The 11547-nt window shown below is 40.1% G+C and overlaps 2 protein-coding genes and 1 pseudogene across 2 annotated transcripts; 1 reads left to right on the top strand and 2 right to left on the bottom strand.

Moving 5' to 3' along the window:
• Positions 1–1278: 1278 nt before the first annotated feature.
• On the top strand, positions 1279–2178 carry LOC148871010 (C-type lectin receptor-like tyrosine-protein kinase At1g52310 pseudogene; annotated as a pseudogene).
• A 1436-nt stretch (positions 2179–3614) lies between these two features.
• Positions 3615–6716, bottom strand: EMB175 (Pentatricopeptide repeat (PPR) superfamily protein). Its single transcript, XM_088968331.1, has one exon. It carries the CDS (start codon positions 6698–6700, stop codon positions 3905–3907), a length of 2796 nt encoding a protein of 931 aa, XP_088824457.1. The 5' UTR covers positions 6701–6716; the 3' UTR covers positions 3615–3904.
• A 2404-nt stretch (positions 6717–9120) lies between these two features.
• On the bottom strand, positions 9121–11169 carry LOC148871008 (GDSL-like lipase/acylhydrolase superfamily protein). The gene is made up of 5 exons (XM_088971830.1): positions 10800–11169; positions 10549–10679; positions 10240–10473; positions 9888–10143; positions 9121–9497 (listed from the first exon to the last, which is right to left on the bottom strand). Exons 1-5 carry the CDS (start codon positions 11038–11040, stop codon positions 9304–9306), a joined length of 1056 nt encoding a protein of 351 aa, XP_088827956.1. The 5' UTR covers positions 11041–11169; the 3' UTR covers positions 9121–9303.
• Between the last annotated feature and the right edge of the window lie 378 nt (positions 11170–11547).

The following is an 11547-nucleotide window of genomic DNA, read 5'->3' as shown; positions in this document are numbered from 1 at the left end:
GGACTGTAATATAGCAATCTAAATTTATCAAAGTGATAAGCCCCCAGTTAACCTTGCGTATGCTAGGAGAAAGAAAAGGCAGCATAAGGGGGGAGATGATTAGACATGGGGCATTTATGGAGGAGGTCAGAAGGGAATAGGAAGAGTCTTGGGGCATTTATAGCTATGTCAGTTATGAATAAGAAGAGTTTTTGGGCATTAATAACTAGGCCAGCTAGGCATTTATAGAGGGAGTCAGTTATGCTATCAGAAGAGTATAAGAAGGGGCTTTGGGGGAAGGGGGGGGTGGTATGTTTTTTGGAGTGAAGGATATTGGGAGTGTTTGGGAGAGCCGGTGGTATGCTATCAGAAGACCAACTGTTAATGCTTTCTGCTGAATGAATGCTAGTTTCTTTTGTTGATGTTCAAGTGTGTAAATTCTGCTGTGAGCCTGAGAACTGTGTGAGTTTCTGGGACATAATAGTGGTATCAGAGCACGTCTTTCCTCGGCCATGGTGACAGCTAAGGAAGTGGCATCGCAGGTGGAGGGTTTCGAAGAACGCCTGTCTTCTCTGCATGCTGGATTTCGTTTGGAGATGGATGGCTTACGCAATGAGTTTCAGCGACTCGATCCAGATAAGGTAGTTGCTGGACTTTCGAAGATCTTGTCCCTAGAGAACTCAGTACAATCTCTGGAAGGAGACGTTTTGATTTGTTACTTCAGCAACAGGCCTATTCAGTTCCTTTGTCTACAACTGACATTGCTCCTCCTTTAGTCGCATTGAGTCATGCAACTGACAAAGGGAAGAGTGCAGCTTTCCCGATGTCTTCTTCAATGTCAGTGCCAGAACATACTTTTGATCCACTTCCTCGGAAGTTGGAGTTGCCTATTTTTTATGGGGAAAATCCAAATGGCAGGCTTTTTCGCGCGAAGCGCTATTTTGAGATTAATGGCTTGCTTCCGGCAGAACGTCTGCGGGCGGCAGTGGTCTGTTTAGAGGGGGATGCATTGGCTTGGTATTATTGGGAGGATGGTCGGCAACCTTTTCGTGGTTGGACAGAATTCAAAGAGCTTCTCCTTGAACGTTTTCGATCGACTCAGGAGGGTAATTTACAGGAGCAACTCTTCTCGTTACATCAGTCTTCTACTGTTAAGGAATATCGTCGCCAATTCGAGGTGCTCTCCGCTCCCTTACGTGACCTGCCAGAATCAGTCCTTGAAGCAGCCTTTGTTAATGGGTTCGCCCAGATATCCAGGCCGAACTCCGACAGATGGAACCCGTTGGGTTGATTAGGAAAATGGTTGCGGCCCAGAAGATTGAGGATAAGAATAAGGTCCTTTGGGCTTATCAATCAGCAGCACTTTGCCATACTAGTTGGGCGATCAGCTCAAATAAGTCACTTTGCCCTGATGGTTGGGTAATCAGTCCAAATAAGAGCAAGTGTTTTGGGCTAATAGAAAACTCCAGTTATTGGGATGAATCAGAGTCCCGATGTAGGGATTATAATGGGCACTTGGCAGCACTGACATCAGCCAAGGAACTAAGTTTTGCTGGAAAACTCTGCACTAATACAGCAAGAGGCTGCTGGGTTGGAGGAAGAGGCTTCAATTCTACAGGTGGTTTTAGTTGGAAGTGGTCTGACAATGCAACACATTGGAATGAGTCCATCTTCCCTGGGGCACCATTTCACTCCAATTGATCCAATTCATCATGCAAAGGCATTAATCTGATCAACACCTGTACATTGGTGACTAATGGCCAGCCAACCCTTGTGGGTGAGAGATGCAACAACTCTGATGAGTTCATCTGTATGGTTGATATAGAGAACAAATTCTACCACCTGCGCCACCACAGGGAGTATCTTATCATCCTTGCAACTGTTAGTGGGTTGATCCTTTGCACAACTTTGGCTGTTGTAATTTGGTTGCTGGCATACAGGAGGAGCAAGAGGCGCAGAAGGTCTCGCAAAGCATCTACATCTGCATCAGTTACCCCATCATGGAAAGTCTTCAGCAATGAGGAATTGAGGCCAATTACAAAGAATTTCAGTGAAGGTAACCGTCTTGTTGGAGATGCCAAGACTGGTGGCACATATAGTGAGCTTTTTCCTGATGGAACAAGGGTAGCAGTCAAGAGATTGAAAAGGTCTAGCCTTCAAAGAAAGAAGGAATTTCATTCAGAGATTGAAAAGGTCTAGCTTTCAAAGAAAGAAGGAATTTCATTCAGAGATTGGAAGAGTTGCAAAGCTCCATTATCCTGCTGCCGTGCGCGGTGTGCGTCCATCCACTATGCCTGGAGTTACTGGTTTGGAAGTGCTTATTCATTGGCAGGACCTGCCTGAATTTGAAGATTCTTGAGAGCCTTTTGACTTGCTTCGAGACCAATTTCCTCATTTTAACCTTGAGGACAAGGTTAGACTTTGGGCGGCGGGTAATGATAGGCCCCCAGTTAACCTTACGTATGCTAGGAGAAAGAAAAGGCAACATATGGGGGAGATGATTAGACATGGGGCATTTATGGAGGAGGTCAGAAGGGAATAGGAAGAGTCTTGGGGCATTTATAGCTATGTCAGTTATGAATAAGAAGAGTTTTTGGGCATTTATAACTAGGCCAGCTGGGCATTTATAGAGGGAGTCAGTTATGCTATCAGAAGAGTATAAGAAGGGGCTTTGGGGGAAGGGGGGGGGGTGGTATGTTTTTTGGAGTGAAGAATATTGGGAGTGTTTGGGAGAGCCGGCGGTCTCTCGAAGTACCGACCAACTGTTAATGTTTTCTGCTGAATGAATGCTAGTTTCTTTTGTTGATGTTCAAGTGTGTGAATTCTGCTGTGAGCCTGAGAACTGTGTGTGAGTTTCTAGGACATAACACAAAGATAACGTTATAACATTAAGGAAACACGACATTCCCTTTTCCTGCCAGGGGATATAACTCAGGCAGTTGGATCAGGTCGAGGGGAAACTCAAGCACAATCCTTGGATCTTAAGGATCTGGGCACCTTGGCATGAGTGCATGACAATGAACATTGGTAGAGACTTCCCGAGTTTCATGCTGTTTTGGGGTTGAAATTTACTTTTTGAACTAATAAGATCTATGCACTGACATGTAATGACATTTTGAAGTGATACTCAAGCCTTTCTTTAATTGAAAAGACTACCTAGAAACCTGAAGAATACACTATTATGAAGAATAGATAATGATGGCTCTGATTGGTTATAAATATGAGCATCAGAACCGCCACTTGTTTGTTTTGACATACCAGGAGAAACAAAGGACATACATGATGATGAGGGTACTATAATCTCAAAGTTTCAATCAAATTACAATTAACCTGCATGGCTGCATAGTATTTACTGAAGCATCAGAAATGTGAAACAAATATACTCAAAATATACATGCAAAAAAGAAATAAACCACTATCAGACAAGAGAATACCCAACAATGAAAACTTAGAATGTTATTTTCCATAGCTATTAGAATGAAAAATTACACCCTTCGGCCGCAAGAAATTGTTGCACTTCAAACATCACATAATTAGCTCCTCTACTAGGGATGGGATGGGGGGAGAGGAGAGCAAATCTAATCTAAAACTACTTCAAGTTAATGGGCCATTTCAACAACTTAAAAGATCATACCTTTAAACAGAAATATAAGATCGTATAATCTGACAAAAAGCCTCATACACTGTATTAGTATAAATCTCCGTTTGTCTTGCATCAATCCAACTTCCAGATAATGTATTTTTAACATTTGAAGTATTTAAATATAAATTGTGTTACAGGCACTAATTAGTTATCAACAAGCAAACAAAAAAAAAACATTTGGATGATTTAGATGATGTTGTATTTTGTCCTAATATTCATGGCCCTAGTGTTGCACCATCAAGGCCATGGGTACCACTACCACCTCAGCTTTCAGTGATTCTATTACCAATAATCTCTACATGAGCATTCACCATTCTTGAAATTATGAAAACCTGAAGCATCCCTGAGAGAGATTTCCCTACCAGTGACAGTTGAAACATACTTGAAGAATGTATGGCAGTCTCCACATAGACTGATATTCTTTGTAACCCTTATCGGTCTTCCATGTTTTGTCATAAGAAGCCCATATGTCACTGCCAGCTTTGCACTATGACAGAACAGGAAATCTTTCTTTTGATGCTCCTCCACTTCATGAAGAACAAAACTTGTATCAGGCACATACCCAACCTTTAAGCATTCCAAGATCAGTATCTCCAACCCACTATAGATGTCTTTGGATTGACTGTAAGATTTATCTCTTGCATAGAATGAGTACACCTTGTTTTGATGAATGTACCAGCTTCGTCCAGGGATCTTTTGCAACCCCTTTTCCCTCATTTCCTCCCTAACCCTTTCAGCACAGTGCCATCTCCCAGACGCTGAATATAGATTTGAAACAAGTATATACATAGATGGATCTTGTGGCTCTATAGCAAGAAGATGTTTTGCAGCCAATCTTCCAAGATTTGAAACTAGTATATACATAGATGGATCTCGTGGGCCCATAGCAGAAAGATGCTTTCCGTCTGATCTTCCAAGACTTGCATTCAACCACAATCTACAGCTATCAAGTAAAGCTCTCCATGCAGCAGAACCATCAGATTCATGAGGCATATTATTGATTAGTTCTTCTGCTTCTTTGAAGTAACCCCAGTAACCAAAAACATCAACCATGGAAGCATAATGCTCCGGTGTAGGCTCAATGCCATAAAGGCTTCTCATGGACAGAAACAAACTATGACATTTATCAACACAGTTTGATCTGGTATACCTGTAAGCTGAAAGAATCAAAACAAGGGTAAAGGAGTCTGGTTTTATACCTATCTTCTCCATTTTTGACCAGATAGACAAGGCCTCATCACCCTTCCTATGAAGAAGATGGCCAGCAATTAAGCCATTCCATGATGCCATATCATGTTTTGGCATGATATTGAAGGACTTTATTGCATCATCTATATTCCCACATTTTGAATACATGCTAAACATTGCATTTCCTAGCCCTATGTCAGAAACAAAACCAGATTTAAGAACATATGCATGAATTTGTATCCCCATCTCATGAAATCCTAAGGAACCACAGACACCAAGTACTGCAGTTGATGCAACTTCATCCACAATCATGTCTTCAACTTGCATTGTATAAAAGAGATTCAGTGCTTCAATGAGCTGCCCATTCCGAGCATACCCACAGATCATTGATGTCCACACAACTGAAATTTCCTCATTATAGGACCATTGAGTTAACATCTTTTGAGCATCATCAATCCTTGCACACTTTGTACACATATCAAGCAATGCTGCCTCAATCCAAGAGTTTGAACCAAAACCGGACTTAATAACAAACCCATGAATTTGTTTGCTAGTCTCCATTTCTGAGAGGATTGAACAAGCATTAACAGCACTGGTTAAAGTGAAATCAGATATCTCCATGCCTTCCTCCACCATACCTCGAAACAACTCCAAAGCCTTTGAACCTTCACCATTCTGACAATATCCTGCTAACATAGCATTATATGAAATGTAATTCCTCTCAGGCATGCTATCAAAGATGTTCAAAGCAGATTTGATGAATCCAAACTCCATATATCCAGTAATCATTCCAGTCCAACTTATGACATCCTTTACTGGCATCTTCTCAAACACAGCCACTACGTCTTCTATACTCCCGCATTTAGTGTAAAACCCAATAAGGGAGTTGTTCACACTCACATTTGACTGAAGCCCAATCTTAAGAGAATGAGCATGAATTTTCTGGCCTTCCATCCTAGCTAAGCTCCCTGTGGAGGCAGCCAGAAGGCTCGAAAGCGTGAAAGAGTCAACACGAAGTTGATCAATTTGCTGCATATCACGAAAGAGATCAAAAGCTCTTTCGTACTGCAACTCCTTTACTGCAGCTGATATTATTGTATTCCATGAGGACACATCTCTCTCAGCCATTTCACCAAACAACTGATATGCGTGATTAATGCATTCACTTCTAATATACACACCCATCAATGCATTCGAAACATAAACGCAATAAGAGTAACCAGTTTTAATAGCCAACGAGTGGATTTGATAACCCAATTGCAAGTCCGATAAGCGAATGCAAGCAGTTAAAATTGCTACAAAGCTGAACTCATTGGGTTCAATACCTGAACCTCTCATCTTAAAGAAAAGTTCTATAGCTTTGTCCTCTCGCTTAGATTTCGCATAAGCAGAGACGAGGGCTGAATAAGAGACCACATCAGGCGACGATAAACAGGCAAAGCTCTTTTGGGCATCCGTAATGCGGTCGAGTTTGAGATATGCGGCAATGAGACTGTTGCTAAGGTGGACATCTTCTTCAGCCTTGACAATTGAGGCATGAACAGCACTGGCAAGCTCGATATCGCCATGTCGAATCGAAAGGCGGAGCAGCTGGTGGTTACGATCGGGGAGTGAGACAGCATCATCATCGGCTGAGACTGAACTGCCGAGAGCTTGGGAAGAGTTATGAAGTTGTAACTGTTGTGGTCTAGTAAGGAATTTGGCGGGAGAAGTCGAGAAGGGAACTTCAGAGGGTGTGAGAGGTAAGTAAGAAACAGTTATTGCGGTAGTTGGTCCGAAGGGGAAAGATTTGTAATGGTCGAAGGAGGGTTTCTGGGTGGAGGAGTGAGAGAAGAGCAGAGATTGGGGAAATGAAGAAGAAAGAAACGTGGAGTGGATAACAGAGGCCATGTAAAGATTGGCGCGACGCGCGAGCTGATTTATCGCAATATATGTTAAGTGCCGTTATAACCGTTATAACGGTGAAGAACGGTGAAGTATTATTTCTTCCATCACGCCGTTAATAGTACAGGGAGCAGATACAAATTTTGCACCTGGTATAGTTTTGTAATGCTTGTTTGTATAATACAAATAAATATGTATATATTTTTTATGCATTTGTGCTCCTCGCAAACTGAGCCTAAAGTACAAAAAAATCTACATCATATAAAATTTCTACTTTTTATCTTATTTGCATTTTAAGTAGCATGAATGAAAAAAGACACAAATGCCCTTCAAATGTTATCTATTTTTCCTTATCAACCATCCGCTAAAATCAGAACTAATCGTCAAAATTTTCATCCTTGCGACAGTACTTTTGTTTTCTCCTCTCAATATTCCATCATCTTCGGACCAAAACCAAAGCAATTTCTGAGAGAAAAATTTTCCTTTAACTACTATAATTATCTTCTCTGAAAAATTAAAAAAAAGAGAAAAGTCTTTGGCCACATCACTGATCTCTCTCTCTCTCTCTCTCTATCTCTCTCTCAAGTATCAAGACAAAGCTCCTAGTTCTTCTCCTCTCTTTTACTTGTAGAAATAAAATATTATTGTATTAAGTTAAAAAAAATTGTATAAAATATGGAATTTTTTGTTCTTGGCAAAGACTTGAAACAACTTTGTGAGAAAAGGCAAAGTCGTTGCAAGTGTTTGTGACAAAGAGTTTGGGCTCTATTGCAAGGGTTTTGGTGTTTGTGACAGAGAGCTTAGGTTTTGTTTCATCTACTTGAGAAAGACGATGATGAACAATGTGTTTTACTTCCACAGGTTATTTTGATATTTTTAAAAGTTTTAAATTGCACATGAGGTCACATAATATATATAACTAACAGTCCATTAACAGCAAGTATTAGATTGTTGCGTTTTGAAAGTTTGGGTACTGGATTATTGCATTTTAAAGTTTAGAAACTAAATCATCACTCAAGCTAAAGTACAGGATACTGATCAGGAATTTTCCCAAACTTAAACTGATAGGTTCTATTTGTTTGCGGTGCAAATCTGAACCAAATAAAAAATTTGCACCTAGTTCAATGTGTGTATAATAAGAAATAAATAAAACAACAAATAGTTTTAAGTATTTCTGTTGTGTTTTTTGTGGTTTTTAAAAATAGGACAAGTATTGAGTTTGAGTTGAAGTAGACTTGGTTCATCCACAAGCTTGAGCTTGAATCCAGCCGAATTCAAGTTAGTATTTTCTAGTTCAAATTGAGTTCGAGCCCAAATGGCCATATTCAACCATGTTCAAGTATGATTCAAAGTATTGATACGCCTTGATACCTCGAGAAGGGTGTATTGACACTTTGAACCTTGTGCGTCCTATCTTTTTAGGTTTTTTTAGGATGTTATTGTATTCATAGGAGGGTCCATTTTAAGTAATTTAATTATTAAAATTTGTTTTTGAAAATACCTTAAGAAACATGTATCAATACCCCGAAGATACAATATGAATACAACGAGCTTGATGTAGGGCATCTTTTATTGATACTTAGAATCTTGAATCTAATATTTAGCTCAACTCATATTGTATCCACCTCTACCTCATACAAAATTTGCACCTTTTATTTCATTTGTCATTTGAATTGGATGACAATGTAAATTTTGCATCTCAAAAATTGATGCTACCCCACCTTCCTCCCAACCAATTTTTTTTTTTTTAAATGACTCAGAAATGAGATTGTTTTGGCCATCGATTTTTAGGTTAACAGTTCGATCATCCGGTTTAAACGGACAGCCGGTTTGGCAGCAAAATTAAAAAAATTAAAAAAGTAAAAATGTAAAAAACTGTTGAACGGGACAAGTTGACGATTCGACCGCTCGGGTCAACAGTTTATTGACTTTTTCAATGGTTATTGATCAGATTCTAGGTTTTGGGTAAAACGGAACTGGTTGCTTGAACAGTTCAACCATCCAGGTCAATAACAGTTCAAAAACGTTGCTCCCACCTTAATTTTCTCTCTAGAGTTCACATTAGTTTTAGCAACGTCCCCATTAGGTTTAAAGTAAATTATCCGATAATTTGAGAGATGGGTATTATTTATCTGGCTAAATGACACCAAGAGAAAGGGAAAAAAAAAAAAAAAAACTTAAACTAAAATGTAAACGATCACTCTCTAACACTCCTCCCTAAAAAAAAGATAAAATTTTTCTTTAAAAAATCTGTAATAGACTCATTTTGGGGCAATTTTTCCCAAATCCTATTTCTTCTGCTCCCTATCTCATTTTCTTGTTCAACTTCACCCCCTAAAAAAATCCTGGCTCCGCCACTGTTCATAGAAAAGCTGTTTTGAATAAAAAACCAGTGCAAAAAAGCACTTATCCAAACACTAAAAAAGTTTCTCAAAAGGTGGCTTTTCAAGTGGCATATTTACATGAAAAAGCAATCCCAAACACGGCCTTAACATGGTTAGACACTCGCATGACATCATGATGACACTCAGTTGATGTATATTCACTTCGAGGTGAATTACAACCATGGAAAGAAGGCAAAGACATCCTCAAATGTTACTGGTTTTTATTTAGGAGATGAGAGAGATGCCCTGAACCAGGAGTTCATCAGCTAATATCTTGTTTGCAGCCTCAGATGGATGAAATCCATCCCAGAACACATACTCTGTAGCATTGGTACATGTCCCAATTGATAGAGAGTTGCAAAGCAGAGATGTCTCTATTGTCCCCGTTCCACAACAAGCCTTTCTTGCCTCCAGGAATCCTGTTGCACAAACGAATGTCATGGCCTCATAGGGCTTGAGATTAAAGAGAGTTCAAGGAGATTGAATGAATGAAGATGACCATTCTCATTAGTTATTTGTCTAAAGTTTCAGTTGGGACCCATCCAATGGTGGGTCCCAATTTTTGAATCATGGGATGGGCACCCCCTGTGTTCCCAGGGTCCAGAGGCCAGACCCAGTTCATCTATTTATCTCCAAATCTCTCATTAAATCTCTTGACTTTGGTCAACAAATCAAAGGCCCAGAGTGCAATGAGGTAGTGGACCCCATCATTTTGATAGGCCCTTCAGCTTCAAGGCATCTTCACATAACGGTTTGTACTTCTATCTGTAACATGCCTAGTCTTGTAGAGAAGTTTTTCAGGCACATACCATTATCAGCAGGCTTGTTGATGAGATCCAGCAAAGGCTGGTAGATGTCAAAGACAACAAGTTTGAGACCAGAAAGCCTCTTCTTCAATCCTTGAGCTGTGGTTTTTAGCTTGTTATTGAATGACACAGCATCTCCGTTTAGCCTCTCCACACACTTGTTGCTCCCAAGACCAAAAAGAGTGATAGATGCCGGCAAACATCCGATCGGTGGCAGCGTCGTCACTCCGATCTTCCTCGCTCCCAACCCATATAGATTCTATAGCAAAATGTGGCACTCATTAGCATACAGGAAGAGCTAGTGTAGAGTTGTATACTATACATGCTCAGAATCCAGTATAGTGTGAAAGAAGACCTGAATGAATGCAGAGAAGTATTGCATGAGTAGGGTTGAGAACTGATCAGGAGTGTAGACTCCATAGAAAAGAGGACTAATGTAGTAGTTCTGAACAAAATCGCTGCTCCCAGCACTAACAAGGTAGATAGCATCAGAGAAGATGGAGGCAGCATTGGATCTCCCTGCAATCTTTACTACTTTTTTCTGGTATTCCCTGTAGTACTCCAGTTGCTGGGTCAATGGAATGGCATCCTGCAAAGTAATAAATTCCAACAGATTACCATCTGTTAATGAGAGAGAGAGAGAGAGAGAGAGAGAGAGAATTACATATAATTGTGCTGTCCTGTCATAATAACCAGAAGCAGCTGAAGCAAAGTTGGCTCCTATTAAGAGGTTACTCCCTGTGGCCTCCTGGCTAAGGTAAGCAGGTTGGTATGTAGTGAAGCCAAGGGTCTCAGCTGAGCTCAGAGGCATTAAAGCAACACAAATCCACTACCCCATTAGAGAAAATTAAGAGAAGAAAATGAAGTCTTACCAGAAAGAAGAAAGCAATTAATGGTTCTTGAGATGTTTTTTACCAGCAAAGTCGGTAGCCAGCTTTCCATTACAAAACCTCCCTGTTGCTCTCTGGGTGGTGAAGTCTCTTCCATAAGGAGGGAAGTTTGCCTTTACAAGAGTAAGGAGGTTATTATTGTTGCCCACATCAACAACAGAGTCTCCAAAGATGCACAATGCAGGAACAAGAGGCTGCCCATGAGCCACAGAGAACATCAAAACAAGAAAAAGGAAGGAACCCAAGAGAGAACTGGAGAACCCCATTTTCTGTTAGCTTCTCCTTCTACAGAAAAAGAAAGTAGTTAGTAAAAGAAAGAGAATTATCTAGTGAGTGAGTGTGAGGAGTTGGTGATAGGGAAGCATTTAAGAAGACTAAGATTGTTAGTGGTGATCAAAGTGCAATGACTAGTGCTGAGGATGTAGGGCCCCAAATAACCTCTCATTTCCAGCTAAGTGACATGTTTGGCACCCCCTAAAAGCTAGTGATATCTCACCTTTAGGTGTCCAAAAAAATATTTATATTTTATCCACCTTTGAGGGAGTTTGTTTGAAGAGATGATGAGTGATTAGTTGAAGATAAGATGTCAAGAAAATATTAGAAATAGATTTCTAGATCTCCTCTGTATCTCTCTGATCGGTAGTGTTTGTCATAAAAGAAAAATATCTTAAACTCAGACTACCTTTAGTCTTTGTCTACTTTTTGAAAGAGCATGGTTATTAAGCAGTGATGAAAGCATTAATTACTCTTACTCTTGCTTTTAACTGAGCTTC

This window comes from Nelumbo lutea, chromosome 2, assembly GCF_056320005.1.
Source record: "Nelumbo lutea isolate HS-2025 chromosome 2, American lotus-T2T, whole genome shotgun sequence".
In the NCBI taxonomy this organism is placed as follows: Eukaryota; Viridiplantae; Streptophyta; class Magnoliopsida; order Proteales; family Nelumbonaceae; genus Nelumbo; species Nelumbo lutea.
The sequence above is the reverse complement of the archived record's forward strand: the minus strand, read 5'-3'. Positions and strand labels throughout refer to the sequence as shown.